Source organism: Somniosus microcephalus, chromosome 15, assembly GCF_052327205.1.
Source record: "Somniosus microcephalus isolate GS21.2 chromosome 15, FLI_Smic_1.0, whole genome shotgun sequence".
Classification (NCBI taxonomy): Eukaryota; Metazoa; Chordata; class Chondrichthyes; order Squaliformes; family Somniosidae; genus Somniosus; species Somniosus microcephalus.
Genome location: NC_141001.1, coordinates 96,523,271 through 96,542,967, shown reverse-complemented (window position 1 = coordinate 96,542,967; position 19,697 = coordinate 96,523,271). Strand labels below are relative to the sequence as shown.

Here is a 19,697-nt window from a genome sequence, read left to right as displayed (position 1 = left end):
AATAGGGTTACTGTTCTGAAGGAGCCAATGCAGTGGGCTGAAAAGTCCCATATTTTGTGATTAGCAGTTAACTTTTTGGATAAACCTGGAAGCAAAGACTAGGATTCAAAGCCAGATTCTAAAGTGTATTTACATGGCACTCACTTTTGCTGCAACATAGGATAGTTAAAGCTACATATGTGCTCCAATATCAAATGGTAAACTTCCCATTCAAATCACAACCATGGATCATTAAATCACTAATTTAGCTTCTCTGCAGGCATGGATATTGCATAAATTATGTGCGCACTTATCAGGAAAATGCCAAAATATATTAAAATTTATTAGCAATTGCCTGGGCTATTCCAATATTCCAACATCTTTCTGTATTTGTAAAGTACAGAATTTGTCTATTTATTTTCTAGCCAACATCTTTAAACTATTACATATGCCAAACACTGAAAATTCAAGAGCTTGCATATGCTGTTGGAAGATTTCAGTGCATGTACATCATATGGAAGCTTAACTTAGGGCCTTGCTTTTAAAAAGATGCAAGCCACAAATAGAAGACAAAGTACATCAGTTGAATGGAATTATAAGCAATAGACATAGGATGCTAAGAAAATAAATGTCAATAATCACTTGCTGAAAGACATTTGTACTGAACCCTGCAAGAATAAGACTCAAGCTTTTGGTAGGATGTATTGTACAATAATCATCTGCATTGCTCCGCTATAGAATCATGCATAAGCCATTTCAGAACTGGAAGAATGATCTTACTTCAGAACCAGTATCATACCATATCCAAATTACAATTTAACTAAGGCAGCATCAACTGTTCTGCCTTTCCATGAATGTGTCTAGAATCAAGGGATATGGGGATCGGACAGGAAAGTGGAGTTGAGGTTGAAGATCAGCCATGATCTTATTGAATAGCGGAGCAGGCTCGAGGGGCCGTATGGCCTACTCCTAATGTTATTTTTTGAAGCTATAAGCAGCTTGGCCAGTATGTTCACTGTGCACATTAATATTTGAGGGAAGGGGTGCACAGTTTCCTTCCCACACCTGTAAACCAGGCAAGGAATCTTAAATCTCATGATGGAACCTAGACTTCTACGTTTTAACTTTTTAATTGGGCTGATCTTGAATGGTGCCCATTTCAAATGTCGTGCAACAAACCAATATAATAAATACAAATATATTATAACATTTGCCAACTTAATAAATATGCAAATATATTTTAAAGTGTAAATACAAGCGTGCGAATGGAAACAATTTCAAAAACCGTTCTACATTTTTAATGCCAGTAACAGATCTGTCCAAATGCTGATACCCCTCACGTCAAAATCTCCGTCCATGGTTTTCATAGAGTTCAATGTCCTTTCCGTCGGCTCCTTCACCTGCGGCGGTCCCTGCAAAAGGGCGCCGAAATGTTGCACTAGTCTCTGCCAGTCCTGCTCGGGCGACTCCTGGTGCAGCCACTCTCCGGTGCTGGCGTCGTAGCGCATGGCGCCGGCCCAGTCCTGCAGGAAGTGCAGATACCGGCGGGCGAAGGCCGGCTGCCGCGCGGCCACACGGCTCAGCGTGGCGCCGGGCAGTGCGCGGCAGAAGGCGGCGAGCGCGCGGCCGTCTCCTAGCAACCACCGCAGGGCCGGCGGCTGCGCCTCGCCGCCTCCTCCTCCTCCGCCCGCCAAGAGGGCGGCGAGCGGCAGAAAGGGGCCGGCGCCGCCCCCGGACAGAGTCCGTCGCAGAACCTCCTCGCAGGCCGCCTGCTCCGGTAAACCCTCGGGGCCTCTGGTTCGCTCCTCCAGGCGCTGGCGCAGTATCTCGGCTTGAGTTTCGGATACTGAAGGGTGTTCGGGCGGCTCACCGGTGCCCGGGCTCCAGGCCTGCAGCAGAACCCGCGCCGCGGCTTTCGCCTGGGCCGCGCGGCCGAGCGGCGGTGGGAGACATTCGCCGCCGTTGGCCCGATACCAGGTCGCGGCTCGGTGAAAGGCGGCGGCGGAAGCGGCCGGGTTGCTCAGCAGCGCCCGGCTCAGCGCCTCCTCGGCGCGGCCCAGCTCCTCGAAGCGCGGGCAGCGGTAGTGCGGCAGCGGGTGACCGTGGCCTCGGCTGAAGCGCTGCTCCAGGCGGCCCAGCTGCTGTCTGAAGGCTGCCTGCGCGCCCGCGTTGCCCGCCAAGCGCGAGTGCAAGTGCTGGAAGTAACGGGCCCAGTCGAAAGCCCGGCTCACCGCCGCCTCGTCCCAGTCCCGGGCCCATGGGCTCTGCGCCACCGCCAGCACCTCGGCGAAGCGCGCCAGGTTGTCGAGGACGGTCTCCATATCCGCGGCAGTGGCTCTGTCCGAACTGGTTCAAACCCGCACAGAGTGCGCGCGCTGCCGCCTGGCTGGCCAATCAAGCTTTTCACTTCCTGGGTCAGTTCGCGGGGGTCATGGAGGAACATTGAGGTGATTAGAGTTGTTAGGCTTACTCTGACATAATTAAGGGTGTTTTTTTTGTTCATAATTATAAATACAGCTTGTTCATAATTATGAATACAGCATGTTCATAATTATAAATACAAATTGTTCATAATTATAAATACAAATTGTTCATAATTATGAATACAGCTTGTTCATAATTATAAATACAAATTGTTCATAATTATGAATACAGCATGTTCATAATTATAAATACAAATTGTTCATAATTATAAATACAAATTGTTCATAATTATGAATACAGCTTGTTCATAATTATAAATACAAATTGTTCATAATTATAAATACAGCTTGTTCATAATTATAAATACAAATTGTTCATAATTATAAATACAGCTTGTTCATAATTATAAATACAAATTGTTCATAATTATGAATACAGCATGTTCATAATTATAAATACAAATTGTTCATAATTATAAATACAAATTGTTCATAATTATGAATACAGCTTGTTCATAATTATAAATACAAATTGTTCATAATTATGAATACAGCATGTTCATAATTATAAATACAAATTGTTCATAATTATAAATACAAATTGTTCATAATTATGAATACAGCTTGTTCATAATTATAAATACAAATTGTTCATAATTATAAATACAGCTTGTTCATAATTATGAATACAGCATGTTCATAATTATGAATACAGCTTGTTCATTCATAATTATATAAATACAAATTGTTCATAATTATAAATACAGCTTGTTCATAATTATATAAATACAAATTGTTCATAATTATAAATACAAATTGTTCATAATTATAAATACAGCTTGTTCATAATTATAAATACAAATTGTTCATAATTATAAATACAGCTGGTTCATAATTATAAATACAGATTGTTCATATTAACAAATCTATTATAAATACAGATTGTTCATAATTATAATACAGATTTGTTAAGTATTAGCTATTTCAGTTTTTTTTAAATTTGTTCCTGCGATGTGGGCTTCTCTGGCAAAGCCAGCATTTATTGCCCACCCCTAATTGCCCTTGAGAAGGTGGTGGTGAGCAGCCTTCTTGAACCACTGCAGTCCGTGTGGCGAAGATACTCCCACAGTGCTGTTAGGGAGGGGGGTTCCAGGATTTTGACCCAGTGATGATGAAGGATCGGTGATATATATTCACGCCAGGATGGTGTGTGACTTGCAGGGGAACTTGGAGGTGGTGGTGTTCCCCTGCGTCTGCTGCCCTTGTCCTTTTAGGTGGAAGAGGCCGCGGGTTTGGGAGGTGCAGTCGAAGAAGCCTTGGCGAGTTGCTGCAGTGCATCTTGTAGATGGTACACACTGCAGCCACGGTATGCCAGTGGTGGAGGGAGTGAATGTTTAAGATGGTGGATGGGGTGCCAATCAAGCGAGCTGCTTTGTCCTGGATGGTGTCGAGCTTCTTAAGTGCTTTTGGAGCTGCACTCATCCAGGCAAGTGGAGAGTATTTCATCACACTCCTTACTTGTGCCTTGTAGATGGTGGAAAGGCTTTGGGAAGTTAGGAAGTGAGACGATCTCCGCAGAATACCTAGCCTCTGACCGGCTCTCGTTGCCACAGTAATTATGTGACTGGTCCAGTTAAGTTTCTGGTCAATGGTGACCCCCAGGATGTTGATGGTGGGGGATTCGGCGATGGCAATGCTGTTGAATATCAAGGGGCGGTGGTTAGACTCTCGCTCGTTGGAGATAGTCATTGCCTTTATGTAAAGTATATTATTATGTCAATCAAGCCAAGGCAGGCTGGTGAAAATTGAAGAGATTTATTAAATAGTTTTTTTAAAACAGCAAATATGCAGAATTAGGTTACTTTTTTTAAAAAGCAGTCATTGGCAATAATTAGAATTTGACTGGTCGGAAAATATGGGGTCCATGTAACAAGCATCCCTGATTTTAATCGCTCAACCATTGGTGGCCGTGCCTTCAGCTGCCAAGGCCCTAAGCTCTGGAATTCCCTCCCTAAACCTCTCCACCTCTTTACCTCTCTTTCCTCCTTTAAGACGCTCCTTAAAACCTACCTCCTTGACCAGTCATCTGGCCTAATATCTCCTTATGTGGCTTGGTGTCAAAATTTGTTTTATAACGCTGATGTGAAGAGCCTTAGGACGTTTACTACGTTAAAGACACTATATAAATGCAAGTTGTTGTTGTAATAAGATAAGAAAACATGGAGTTCAATCCTTTAAACAATTATGTACCGTCTACAGGTTAAATGTAGTTCGCCATATCTCTGTGACCTCCCAGTTTCTTTCCCAACCAGTTATTTATCCAGGTCCTTTTTGAAAGAGTTAAATTAACAGCTGACAGGAAGAGAGGGTATTATTGAGAAGACTATTTTACAAAGTATAATGCTCCTGCATTTATTCAAGTAAAATGAAATATTGACAATTGAGGTTTATAGCGAGCATGCATGTTTAATAATAGATATCTGTTTAAAATTACTGTGCTCGCTGACCTACATTGGCTCCTGGTCCGGCAATGCCTCGATTTTAAAGTTTTCAACCTTGTTACCAATCCCTCCATGGCCTCGCCCCTCCGTAATGCTGTAACCTCCTCCAGTCCTACAACCCTCTGAGATCTCTGCACTCCTCCAATTCGGGCCTCTTATGCATCGATCGAGGGGCTGTATGGCCTACTCCTGTTCCTATTTCTTATGTTCTTATTGTTCTTAAGTTCATAGTGCTAGAATGCTAAAATACAATTATAGGGCTGGAGTGCTAGGAGTCCCAATGGACTGTTTAGGAGAATCTTAAATCTAGTCTGACACTGCAGCAGTGTTATATTCCATGCACGGTCAAGTCCAATGATGTGAGATGGCCTTCCTAAGTGGGTCTTGCACTGCTTGGTGCCAGAGTCCTAGGGTACTTAAGGAAGTGGCCCTAGAAATAGTAGATGCATTGCTGATCATCTTCCAACATTCGATGGAATCTGGAACAGTACCCATGGATTGGAGGGTAGCTAATGTTACCCCACTATTCAAAAAAGGTGGTAGAGAGAAAACGGGGAATTACAGACCGGTAAGCCTGACATCGGTAGTGGGGAAAATGCTAGAGTCCATTATAAAAGATGTAATAGCAGAGCACTTGGAAAACAGTGACAGGATCGGACAAAGTCAACATGGATTCACAAAAGGTAAATCGTGCTTGACTAATCTGGAATTTTTTGAGGATGTAACTGGTAAAATAGATAAGGGAGAACCAGTGGATGTGGTGTATATGGACTTTCAGAAGGCCTTCGATAAGGTCCCGCATAAGAGATTAGCGTGTAAAGTTAAGGCACATGGGATTGGGGGTAAGGTATTAACTTGGATAGAGAACTGGTTGGCAGACAGGAAGCAAAGAGTTGGAATAAACGGGTCTTTTTCCGAGTTGCAGGCAGTAACTAGTGGGGTACTGCAGGGATCGGTCCTTGGACCCCAGCTATTCACAATATATATTAATGACCTAGACAAGGGAACTAGATGTAATATCTCCAAATTTGCAGATGACACAAAGCTGGGTGGGTGTGTGTGCTGTGAGGAGGATGTCGAGAAACTCCAGGATGATTTGGACATGTTGGGTGATTGGGCAGAAACATGGCAGATGCACTATAACGTGGATAAATGTGAGGTTGTCCACTTTGGTGGCAAAAACAGGAAGGCAGATTATTATCTAAATGGCAGTAGATTGGGAGAAGGGGAAGTGCAACGAGACCTGGGTGTCCTCGTGCACCAGTCGCTGAAGGTAAGCATGCTGGTGCAGCAGGCAGTTAAGAAGGCAAATGGTATGCTGGCCTTCGTAGCGAGAGGGTTTGAGTACAGGAACAAGGATTTCTTGCTGCAGTTGCACAGGGCCTTGGTGAGACCACATCTTGAGTATAGTGTGCAGTTTTGGTCACCTTATCTGAGGAAGGATGTTCTTGCCATGGAAGGAGTTCAGTGAAGATTCACCAGGCTGATACCTGGGATGGCAGGAATGACGTATGAGGAGAGATTGGGTCGATTGGGCTTGTACTCGCTGGAGTTTAGAAGAATGAGAGGTGATCTCATTGAAACTTATAAAATTCTGACAGGACTGGACAGACTAGATGCAGGAAGGATGTTCCTGATGGTCGGGGAGTCCAGAACCAGGGGTCACAGTCTAAGGATAAGGGGTAGGCCATTTAGGACAGAGATGAGGAGGAATTTCTTCACCCAGAGAGTGGTGAACCTGTGGAACTCTCTACCACAGAAGGCAGTAGAGGCCAGTTCATTAAATATATTCAAGAAGGAGTTGGATATAATTCTTAAGGCTAAAGGGATCAAGGGGTATGGAGAGAAGGCAGGGACAGGGTACTGAATTTGGATGATCAGCCATGATCTCATTGAATGGCGGAGCAGGCTCGAGGGGCCGAATAGCCTACTCCTGCTCCTATCTTCTATGTTTCTATGAGTCACATTGGGACTTGATTCCATATTTATACGGTCAGTTTTACATTGCTGCGAGATTCATCTTATATCGTAACAATGCAAAACTGGTCCATATAGTTCTGTTGTTTATTAACCTATTAGTGACCTAAATATGCATATTTGCAGCGAGCATTTGTTACTGATAGGGTTTGGATTAGTACAAGTTGAGAAGCAAGAAAATTTTGTGGACAAAGTTTTCCCCATAGGAGTCACCATATGGTTCTTAAATTGAGTACTGTAAAATTAAAATAATTTATTTGCGTTATTTCCATTCAAATCCATGAGAATGGTTTCAAAATATAATGAATAAACCATGCAACAAGTTTCTAAAATCTGGAATAAAAATGTTTTTTGTTTGTGCTTAAATTATTATTTTCATTTTACTTGTGGTGCAGAGCCATTGTATAATTTGATTAAAAAACCCCCGAGCTGAACCTAATTGGTTCAGACTGCAGTATCTTCCTGTACATTTCTATCCTATCTCTCTCTGTCACATGCACATACGCCCAAGCACAAAGGCACTATGGCCGGAATTTTCACTTCAGAGTCGGGTTGGGGGTGTGTGGGCCACGTAGTGGGTCAGGAACGCGATGTGATGATCACTCCTCAGTGCGACTTTAACATAATGGCCCCAATTAAGCCAGCCATGCTCGTCGCCCGGCCCTATTAAAGGGTGCAGGTCTGATGGCTTCATTAATGACTCATTTCCAGAGCCATATTTAAAGCAGCCTTGCACACATGTCATTTGAAGTTTGATTAAAGGAGTGTGTAAGCATCATTGTAAAGGTTGGATTTATTTTGTGAACATAAAAACATGAATACCCAAAGGCAGAGGGCTACACCTTGGTTTACAAATACCTCACTGCATATTCTGGTCGAGGCAGAACAAGCACACACGGAGGTCCTCTTCCCAGCAGATGGGCGCAAGAGACCTCCCCAAGAGACAAAAGGGACCTGGCTCAAAATAGTGGAGGAGGTCAGCAGCAGGGAGGTTTTGAGGAGGACCTGGATCCAGTGCAGGAAAGATTCAATGATCTCATGATGTCAGGAAAGGGGAGTGCCAAGCCACCCTCACCTTCATCCTGATGTTCATGTCACCCCATCCCCATCACTGCATTCCCAAGCCTACTCCTTCACATCATTCCTCACACCAATATACCTTGCAGGTCCATCCATCCCTCTCCATGCACATACTCACATCCCCATCTGACTAACCACCCGTCACACTCACCCTCATCCTAATTCAATCATAGCAAGTAACACCACAGAAGAAGGCCATTTGGCATTGTCACCCACTCCCTCATAGTTATCTCTATAGACCGGTTAGCCTAACATGTGGTAGGTAAAATATTGGAGTCCATTATTAAGGAGACAGTAACAGGACATTTGGATAATCATAATTTAATAGGACAAAGTCAGCATGGTTTTATGAAGGGGAAGTCATGTTTGACAAATTTGCTGGAGCTCTTTGAGGAAGTAACATATAGAGTGGATAAAGGGGAACCAGTGGACGTAGTGTATTTAGACTTCCAAAAGGCATTTGACAAGGTGCCACACAAAAGAATATTGCTTAAGATAAAAAATCACGGGATTGGGGGTAATATTCTGGCATGGATAGAGGATTGGCTATCTAACAGAAGGCAGAGAGTTGGGATAAATGGTTCATTCTCGGACTGGCAATCAGTAACTAGTGGTGTTCCACAGGGGTCAGTGCTGGGTCCCCAACTCTTTACAATCTATATTAACGATTTGGAGGAGGGGACCGAGTGTAACATATCAAAGTTTGCAGATGATACTAAGATGGGAGGGAAAGTAGTGAGTGAGGAGGACATAAAAAACCTGCAAGGGGACATAGACAGGCTAAGTAAGTGGGCAGAGATTTGGCAGATGGAATACAATACTGGAAAGTGTGAGGTTATGCACTTTGTCAGGAAAAATCGTAGAGCAAGTTATTATCTTAATGGCAAGAAACTGGAAAGTACTGAAGTACAAAGGGATCTGGGGGTCCTGGTGCACGAAACTCAAAAGATTAGTATGCAGGTGCAGCAAGTGATTAAGAAGGCCAATGGAATGTTGGCTTTCATTGCTAGGGGGATAGAATATAAAAATAGGGAGGTATTGCTTCAGTTGTACAAGGTATTGGTGAGACCGCACCTGGAATAGTGCATACAGTTTTGGTGTCCATACTTGCTCTGGAGTCAGTACAAAGAAGGTTCACTCGGTTAATCCCGGGGATGAGGGGATGGACATATGAGGAGAGGTTGAGTAGATTGGGACTCTACTCATTGGAGTTCAGAAGAATGAGAGGCGATCTTATTGAAACATATAAGATTGTGAAGGGGTTGGATCGGGTGGATGCGGGGAGGATGTTCCCGATGATGGGTAAAACTAGAACTAGGGGGCATAGTCTTAGAATAAGGGGCTGCTCTTTCAAAACTGAGATGAGGAGGAACTACTTCACTCAGAGGGTGGTAGGTCCATGGAATATGCTGCCCCAAAAAGCTGTAGAAGCTACATCATTACATAAATTTAAAACAGAAATAGACAGTTTCCTAGAAGTAAAGGGAATAAAGGGTTATGGGGAGCGGGCAGGAATTTGGACATGAGTCTAGGTTCGGATCGGTCATGGCCCTGTGGGTAGCGGAGCGGGCCCAGGGGCCGTGTAGCCTGATCCTGCTCCTATTTCGTGTGCCTAATTCTGTTAGATTCAGGAGATGGTTCTGTGATAGTAGATTGGCGGTTAGGATCAGATCAGCCATGATCTTATTGAATGGCGGAGCAGGCTCGAGGGACCGATTGGCCTACTCCTGCTCCTGTTTCTTATGTTCTTATGTTCTTACAGATGTAACCCATACTATCCTTACATGCATTCCATCACTGTCACTGAAAGTTCTCTTTTTTCCTTCCTTGCAGGAGAAAGGAGCCCACAACACCAGGGAGAGACAGAGAACCAGAGGTGGCCCTCCAGTCTTCAGTAATTTGATTGCAGCAGAGGAGGTGGCCCTGGAGGTGTCGAGAGTTGCAGAGCTACTGGCTGCTTTAAATATGGGCGCTGGAAATGAGTCATTAATGAAGCCATCAGGCCCGCACCCTTGCATAGGGCTGGGAAATGAGCATGGCTGGCTTAATTGGGGCCATTATGTTAAAGTCGCACTGAGGAGTGGGCTGATCAACACACGTGTTCCCGACTCCCTACGCAGCCCGCATGCACCCGACCCGACTCTGAAGTGAAAATTCTGCCCCATGTGTTCAATTCTTAGGCGGAGAGCTGTCATGATTTCTTCGGATGTCTGAACAGAAACCCTGGGTCAAAATTTTTATTTTTATTTTCTGAAATGGGGTGAAAGAAATTAGGTGAAAGTTTGAAACTATTCATTTAATTTTAGCTCAAGTCTGCTCCAATATCCAGCAGAGGGGGTGGGGTAGAGGCTGCCATGCACGCTCAGCTCTTAATAATTAATTAGTATGCATCCCACTGAAGGAGCATAGGATGCAACAGAATTGCTACTATCACGAGCACAAATCTTCAGTGCTACTGACCTCTGCAGCAGAAATTAAGCCAGATGGTTTTATGTGGAATAAAGCCTTTTATTGAGCTTATGAAACACATCACCTTATGAATATTTTAAAGGATATCTTTGAGCTACAAATATCTTTGAAACGGTGACTATGGCCTCGATTTTCATTGAGCCGTGGAGTCAGGCTTGGAGGTGTGTGGGGGGTTAAAATCGCAAAAACTGGCGGGCGGGCGGGACCCCCCCCGGGCCTTGTTCCCGACTCCGAGCAATTTTAACTCAGTCGTGTCTGATGGTCCCGACTCCGTCCAGCATCCAACAGGCGGGACTGGTCTTTAAGGCCCTTAACAACCACTAAATGGCCTCTATAATCCTATTTTGAAAGGCCCTTGCAAATTTAACCCTTTTCCCACATGAAACACGTCTGGTGGGAAACATGAATGTGAAACCTGACGGGAGCACTATTGGATTGCTGACTATCAACTGCAGGTCAACCATTAAACAGGAGATTTGATCAGCCATGATTTGCACGTGGCAGGACTTAGTGGTCTCAGGTCTGGGGCAACTTTTAGAAGGCTTAACCACACCTGTGGAAGGTTGGAGCCTCACACCCATCTCTAGTGTGACCTCCTGGGAAACCCCTCTCGCCACCTTCACTCAGCGCTTCCTCAACGGAGGCATATACCAGAAGCATGGGAGCAATTTATTTCTTTCCCATCTGGGCATTAGAGGAGCTCGAGCACCAGCCGCGGCAGCAGCAGAACCAGGAACAACAGCAGCACCAGCAGCAGGAGCGCCAGGCTGCTGCTCACCCACCTGAAGCTGCACAGGCCAGAAGGGGCCAGTGCCTGGAAGCCCGTTGGCGCAGGAGATACCCCCCAAACAGGGTCTACAGACGCAGGGTCAGCTACCTCAACATGTCTGAGCAGCAGTGCCAAAGGCGGCTCCGACTTTCGTGAGTGGTAGTGACTGACATCTGCGCAATGCTACAGCAAGACCTGCTGCCCAGAGGACCAGGTGGACAAGCATTACCAGTGGCCATCAAAGTCACCATCGCACTCAACTTTTTTGCCTCAGGCTCATTCCAGGGATCAGCAGCAGACACCAGTGGCATCTCCCAGGCAGCCGCACACACTTGCATCACGCAGGTAACCGATGCCTTCTTTGCCCTCGTGCACAATCACATCCATTTCACCCAGGAGCGAGCAAGTGTCATGGCTCGAGCGGTTGGATTAGCTCATCTGGCAGGCTTTCCAAGGGTACAGGGCGTCGTTGACTGCACCCATGTGGCCCTTCCAGTTATCTTTGTCAACCGCAAGGGCTTCCACTCCCTCAACGTTCAGCTGGTGTGTGACCATAAGAAAGAGATTTTGCATGTTTGTGTCATGTACCCTGGCAGTTGCCATGACTCCATGCTGCGCCAGTCTAGTGTGCCTCCGCTATTCAGGCCGCCAGACCAACTTAATAGATGGCTACTTGGAGACAAGGGCTATCTCCTGAGGACGTGGCTAATGACGCCGTTGAGGAGGCCAGCCAATGAAGCCGAGGAGCGCTACAACTCCAGCCACATTTCCACCAGATGCATTACCGAGCAAACCATCGGTTTGCTGAAGATGTGCTTCAGATGCCTGGATAGATCAGGTGGAGCCCTGCAGTACTCAGCAGCCAGGGTATCCAGAATCGTCGTGGTTTAGAAACATAGAAGATAAGAGCAGGAGTAGGCCATTCGGCCCCTCGAGCCTGCTCCGCCATTCAATGAGATCATGGCTGATCATCCAAATTCAGTACCCTGTCCCTGCCTTCTCCCCATATCCCTTGATCCCTTTAGCCTTAAGAAATATATCTAACTCCTTCTTGAATATATTTAATGAATTGGCCTCCACTGCCTTCTGTGGTTGAGAATTCCACAGGCTTACCACTCTCTGGGTGAAGAAATTCCTCCTCATCTCAGTCCTAAATGGCTTACCCCTTATCCTTAGACTGTGACCCCTGGTTCTGGACTCCCCGGCCATCGGAAACATCCTTCCTACATCTAGTCTGTGTAGTCCTGTTAGAATTTTATAAGTTTCAATGAGATCCCCTCTCATTCTTCTAAACTCCAGCGAGTGTAAGTTTGCTGTGCACTTCACAACATGGCACAGCGTCGTGGCTTGCAGATTCCTGAGGACCAAGTGGCTCTTCACATATCCTCCTCAGATGAGGAGGAGGAGGAGTGCGAAAACGAACATCCTGCAAAGGCCCATCAACCAGTGGCAGCATTACGCGAGAACATTGCTGCCCGGGATGCAAGGAACGCACTCATCCTGGCCAGATTTGCTTAGCCTAGTCAATCAAACACTTTTGCCTCGCTGCTTCTTACCAGAGCTTTGACAATGGCCAAGAACCAGAGGATTCCTAGCACTCTGACCACCATACTGACAGTTGCAAATATTCCTAAGGCCTCAATGTGGAAGTCCCAATAGCGAAATGACAGATGTCACAACTGCAACATTTGCCATCAGAATTTTTATGTTCAATAACGACGTGATGGCATTTTTACAATAAACACAAAATTGCACCCAAGTGACTACCCTTGTGACTATTTGTGCAGAGTTTTCCTCTTACGCATGCTCCTACGTGGTACCTCCCCTGTGGCTTCAGCAGATGTGGAGGCCCCTTGCTCACTTTCCTGCTGCTCCTATCTCGACACCTTTGGCGGGCATCCTCTGGGGTTGCGAGCCTGTGAGGGCTCGTCAACAGTCTGCTGCTCCTGTGGCTGTGCAGGGGTTGAGACGTCTATCTCACTTGGGTGTGGACTCTGGTGGGGCTCTGACCGAGAGCTCTGCAGTGGCATGGAAGTGTGAGCGCTTGGAGAGGAGCCCCCACTTCCTTGAGGTCTGCCACCAACCTCCCTCTCATGGATCAGGTCCCCCTCAGTGCCTGCAAGTGGCTGGAGAGCACCTTGCTGCACATCAGGGGGGCCATGGGGACCCGTATCTGCAATGGCAGTCCTACTCAGAAGGACTTCCATGAAGGTCTGGTTTCTCTGTTCAATAGATGCCCATCGCTCCTCAAGAGATGTCATTCTATTCTGAACAATGACCATCTTTTCCATACCCTGGCGACTAAGCCGTAGCCATCCTCTCCTCTACCGTAGCCATCCTCTCTCCTCTACCGTAGCCAGCCTTACCACGGAGGTAGCAATCCTTTCCATGGAGGTAGCCAGCCTTTCCGTGGTGATGCATTCATGCGCCAATGACTCCACAAAGGCTCTGGTCATGTTCGCTATGGACGCCTCCATTCGCTCCACACTCGCAGCGACCCTAGAGACAAAACCTGCCAGAGACTCCTGCATCAGTGCCTGGACTTCCATCACCTCTGATGTTATGGATGGACCCAGAGGCAGAGGGTCGACATGCTGCTGAGCCGAGCTGGCAGAGTCCTGCGCCCTCCGACTAGGACTCTCCACTGCTGTCCCTGTCTCCACAATCTGCTGATGCTCACTTGTGAGCTGTGATACACCAGGTGACAACACTATATGTCCCGAAAGTCCCACCGAGGTGTGAGTGTCTGCGCTGGTGCTGGGTGCGCTGAATTCTGCTGACGCTGCACCCTCAGAGGTTGCAGCTTCCTCCGAGGAGTCTGGCTGCTCAGCCTCTTCTTCCTGGCTAGGGGGGACGGATGCTTGTGTTGGGCCTGTGGGGGAGTAAAGGAAAGAGTCAGAGATGTGATGCAAAGGCTATATGCACAAAGCTTTTTGCAGATGCTCATAAGTGCATCTGTTACAGCTTCACAATCATTATCAGTGACTCATGCAATGTCAAAGAGAGAGATGGGAAACTTTTCTGTCACCAGCTTGCTGTGTTACACCTGTCTGTCCGTCCCCCATGTGCGAATCATCCTCTATTCCCATAATTTCTAGGACGGCCTCCTCCCAGGGGGTCAGGTGGGCTATTGAGGCTGTCCCTCCTGTCCTCGCTCGCTCTCTTTTGTTGTGAGCTCTCTTTTCCTGCAATTAGGGAGACAAGTGGAGGTTGAGTGAGAATGAAGGAGTGAGTGTAGAGATTGCATAGCCTAGATACTTAGAAGGAGACAAAGATGGGGTGAGGTTGCAAGACCAAGGGCCCGCTCTGTGTGTTGTCAGTTGTGTTCAAAGCATCAGAGTGATAGGGAGTGTGAGGGCTGCATGGTCGAATAGTTATGTGAATGTGAGCATAGAGAGAGGGAATGGGTAAGGGTGCATGGATGTCAGTGTTAAGTGGGATGTGGAGGAAGAAATTGCTAAAGCTGAGTGCTGGTGAGGAGAGGCAATGGGGATCAGATTGAGGGTGATGGGAAATTCATACTCACTGTTCCAGTGCGCTGAAGGTCATGAAATCTTTTCCTGCACTGTATCCAGGTTCTGCGGGTGACTCCCAAGGAGTTGACCTCCTCAGCCACCTGCATCCACATAGCCTTGGTCTGAGTGGGAGGCCTCTTCCTCCCTGATGAAGGGAAGAGCACCTCCCTGTTGGCCCTAGCCCCATCCACTAATGCCTGCAGTGCCACCTCGTCAAAGCGAGGAGCTATATCTGGCTCTCCCGCTTGTCATATTTGCTGCAGCTCCCTCACACTGCACAGTCAAGAAGCTTGGCAGTCTGCAGACGAAGCAAGGCTTGCTGTGGACCTAAATGCAGCAGCAATGATGACGTCATCGGAGGGGACTTTTTGTCATGAAAAACCCATTTACAAAGGCTTCCCACACGTTGGAAATCAATTGGCCACTTAAGTTAAAATTGCATCAATCTCCCACATCCATTTAGATTCGTGTGGGAAACACGAAATTCGGATAACACGACACCATCCCGCACCTGAGTTAAAATTCCCCCCATATGCTTTGTGCAGAGATTCTTTAAGTCACAGACATGTTAATACGCTTTTCAATACTCCATTGTATGTTAGCTGTATGGGAGAAAGGAAATGAGGAAGAGAGAGATTGAGAAAGGGGGAAAGAAGGAGCTAGGGAATATTTAAAGGTTTTGCTTTTTGTTGCCCACAAATTTGTTTCTCAGCTCTTAAACATTGAAAGGTTGAAGAATTTGGTACACAGCAGATATGTTAAAACAATATTGGAAGGCTCCCCAATGGTGGATCTGGTTAAGGCAGTAAATAGCAGAGCCATGTGGACCAAGAAGGTTCCAATGATCCCTTTGCTGCATTGAGTTAGTTGACCTCAGCTGGAGCAGAAGTAGACGCATTTCAAGTTTCAATCTCTGCACCCTGAACTAGGGGAAGGGAAAGTCAGACAGGTTTCCGATTGCTGATCCAGAATGTTCAACAGTGGTAAGGTTTAATTGTGTGGATGTTGGACGAGGACAGTATGTGGCTCATCATTGATGCCTCTGTTGGAACATACTGCTGATACTGACTGTGTTGCCTCATACTTGAAGAATGGCCATTTAGAAGAGGTACTGGAGGGCACCTAGTACCTATGGAATCATACTTCTTGCTGGAGTCAATTCCTTCACGAAAGTCAATGAGAAATTTGGTGGAAACAGCAGGAAGAAAAAAAATAAAACTCCAGACTCTTCCCCCACTCCCCAAAACAAAAGTTATAATCCTGTATCCAGAATTCATCTTCTATTTAATGTTGGCTAGAAAATATCTACCAAATTATATATAAACTGAAAGAAATGCCATTTAATGATAAGTTTATATATTCTCCATTTCAAGTTTTGAAAAAGATGTATAAACTAATCTATTTTTCATTTTTATTTTAGGATCAGCTACTTTACCCTATTTATCTCTTTCCTAAATTGCTACAGTAAGCGTGGAATGCAAGCCAAAAGAGAACACCCATTCCATCTCTTCTCTTCACCATCATCCTAGGAATACTTTAAAGGATATCTTTGAGCTACAAATATCTTTGAAAAGGTGACCATATGTTTTGTGCAGAAATTCTTTAAGTCACAGTCATGTTAATACGCTTTTCAATATGCTGCTGTATGTTATTGACCCAGCACCTTAATCTCATTCCCAGTGAATTAAAACTTCCTCATATTTCACACTAATATGACAGTTTAGCAAAGAGACAATAGAATATAGAGAATGACAATTTCAGAAAAGAGACTATAAAGAACCAGGGTGCGGGAAATAGTAAAGACTTCTTCTGAAGTAATTGAAGTAATGACATTGCCTCGATAACACAGGAGGCTTTCCACAATGCTGTCCCAATCCATCAGGATCCTTGTGTAGTTGGTATGGAATATTTTGTAATAATTGGTTGGTTTCTGCTATTAAACTGATGTCATAATAACTTATTCCAAATTTGCATTTCCAAACAAGTTGCATGGATTGCTTTCTGACATAATTACAGTAGACCCTCTTTGTAAAGTCTTTGGAAGTCATCCAATTTGCTATGGAATGGATTTTTAAAATGTATTTCTCTGGTCACAGAAGAGCAATTAAAAAGGTTGGAAACAATAGTACAGCAAAGACCTTTAAGTGCTGGGTTCATTCTAATCTCAGCATTGAGGCAGGGTTCCAGAAGCAGCTGAAGACTGAAGCTGCCTTCATAGACTTGTCATCAGCATACAACACTGTCTGGCATGAAGGTCTGCTACTGAAGCTTTCAATAATCATCCAATGCCACAAGACTTTCAGGCTTATCAACACCCTAACGAGCAACCATAGGTTCCGCGTCTATCTTGGTGACAAGGCCAGCCGAATACAATTGTTTAACAACGGCCACAATCTGGCCTTTTTCAACATCTATATGGTGGACATGCCCGGCACCAAATCCCGGAAGTTTGCATATGCTAATGACATAGCACTGCTGACGTGGGCATCAACGTACAGTTCTGGTCTCCTTACCTAAGGAAGGATATACTTGCCATAGAGGGAATGCAAAGAAGGTTCACGAGACTGGTTCCTGGGATGGGGGGATTGTCCTATGAGGAGAGATTGAGTAGGCTAGGCCTATATTCTCTAGAGTTTAGAAGAATGAGAAGTGATCTCATTGAAACATACAAAACTCTCACAGGGCTTGACAGGGTAGATGCAGGGAGGATGTTTCCCCTGGTTGGGGAATCTAGAACCAGGGGTCACAGTCTCAAAATAAGGGCTCAGCCATTTAGGACTGAGTTGAGGAGAAATTTCTTCTCTCAGAGGGTGGTGAATCTTTGGAATTCTCTACCCCAGAGGGCTGTGGAGGCTCAGTCATTGAGTCTATTCAAGACAGAGATCAATAGATTTTTGAATATTAAGGGAATCACGGGATATGGGGATAGTGCAGGAAAGTGGAGATGAGGTAGAAGATCAGCCATGATCTTATTGAATGGCGGAGCAGGCTCGAGGGGCCGAATGGCCTATTCTTGCTCCTATTTCTTATGTTCTTAACACTAACAAGTGACCTGGACCTACAGGAACACTACTTCCAGACCTGGCGCATCTGCCCCAATCCAGAGAAGATAGTTGTGTCGGCGTTCCATGTGAACAACAACGCTGCCGGGAAAGAACTCAACGTTTCCTTCTGCGGAAAGTGACTTACCCATGGACCACACTCAAAATACCGGGGCGTCACCCTGGACAGGACTCTCACCTGTCGGCCCCATCTCACCAACACTGACCAAAAAGTGAAAACCAGGGTGAACCTGGCCCAGAAACTCACTGGAACATCATGGGGGAGCACAGCCAGAACACTTCGCACCGCAACAGTGGCCCTAGTCTACTCTGCTGCAGAATACTGCTCTGCCTCATTGTCCTGCAGCCGCCACACAAAGATCGTATATGTGCAGCTAAACGTCGCGATGAGGACGGTGTCAGGGATACTCAAATCCACTGAGTGGCACCCGGTGTTGCCCCACATTGCCCTGCCTACTATTCGTCATGACGTCAGCGTGCTCCATGAGATGGAAAGAATCATGAGCAACATCGACCGTTCCATTCACGAAGACTTGAAAAACCCACCACAAAAGCGCTTAAAATCGCGCCAGCCATTCTGGGAAACAGCAGCCAATATTCGTGCAGTGGTATCGACCCACTATCCAGATGGACGGAATTGTGGGACGCATGCAACATAAACATAAGAAATAGGAGCAGGAGTAGACCATTCGGCCCTTCGAGCCTGCCCCACCATTCAATAAGACCATGGCTGATCTGATCTTGGCCTCAACGCCACTTTTCCGCCCGCTCCCCATAACCCTTGACTTCCCTGTAGCTCAAATATCTGTCTATCTCCGCCTTGAACATATTCAGTGACTCCGCCTTCACAGCTCTCTGAGGTAGAGACCTGCTGAGTATTTCCAGCATTTTCTGCTTTTATTTCTGATTTCCTGTATCTGTAGTATTTTGCTTTTGTATTGTTGTAGACATCCCATTATAAGCTTTTCCCGTCGTACGAAACAACAACATTATAATCTGTAATTTAATTCATAATGGCACTAAAACATTAATTATGGCCGGACAATCAGTGGCATAACTCTGAAGGGACTAACAAATAAAGGATTTGGCAGTGATAGTTGATCACTTCTTAAATCCACCTTCATAGTGCCTTGTTCGTATTTCCATATCTCAAGAAGAATCCTAAGGGTACAAGAAGGTCAGCAAAGATAATCCCTTAATTTGGGGAAAGTGTCTCATGAGGACAGGCTAAACTTAGATTATTCTCTATATAAAAAGATGAAAAGAAAAAATGGTCATCTTTTTTATTTTGGTTTTAGGCAACATAACAAGTTGCAATTGCAAACATCTGTATTGAGGACAGGTATCTCATAAATTTGGTCCGGCTGGTTGCTGAAAGCACAAAAGACTTGAAGAAAGTGCACGAGGATGCCAGTGAGCAAGTCAGAGATTCCTGACCATTTACTATAGGCTTCAACAATTACAGCTCAGCATGTGGTTAATTCTGCAAATCCTACTGAGAGAGGAGAAGAGATTCACTGGGATGAATAACGAGACATGCAGAAAAATGTTAAAAGGGTGATAAGAGAAGCAAAGAAGAGACGTAAGAAAAACCATAGTTGCAGAGGCAAAGCATAACAGCAATAAATTATTCCACTACTACATTAAGAGGGCAGTGAAAGAAAAGGTGAGAACCAAAGGATGCAAATATGCTCAAAAGAGAGGACATTTGTAAGATATTAAATACTCTGAATGATTGCTTCCTCCAATTATTTATAGGCAGAACATGGACCCCATGCTGTCCCCAAACAGAAATATCCTAGGAAAAATGAATGGCTGATAAAAATGAAATCCTGAACGGGCGATAAGTGGTATTTAGTTCAGAGTATTAAGGGAGACTAGAGAGGAGATTCATGAGGCAGACCCACAACTCCTGTGAACTG

At 45.4% G+C, this 19,697-nt stretch overlaps 2 protein-coding genes across 3 annotated transcripts in view; one reads left to right on the top strand and one right to left on the bottom strand.

Moving 5' to 3' along the window:
- Positions 1 to 301: 301 nt before the first annotated feature.
- LOC147107092 (Fanconi anemia group F protein-like) lies at positions 302 to 2,417 on the bottom strand. The gene has a single exon (XM_086008133.1). It carries the CDS (start codon positions 2,298 to 2,300, stop codon positions 1,269 to 1,271), a length of 1,032 nt encoding a protein of 343 aa, XP_085864259.1. The 5' UTR covers positions 2,301 to 2,417; the 3' UTR covers positions 302 to 1,268.
- gas2a (growth arrest-specific 2a) overlaps positions 1,601 to 19,697 on the top strand; it is a 271,414-nt gene continuing 253,317 nt past the window's right edge. Inside the window, exons 1-3 of one of the 2 annotated variants that reach the window (XM_086008135.1) lie at positions 1,601 to 1,756; positions 9,794 to 9,836; positions 16,134 to 16,287. The gene's annotated coding sequence lies outside the window, so the exon portion shown is untranslated. The remainder of the gene's footprint in view (positions 1,757 to 9,793; positions 9,837 to 16,133; positions 16,288 to 19,697) is intronic. The other variant, XM_086008134.1, reaches the window with a different exon arrangement.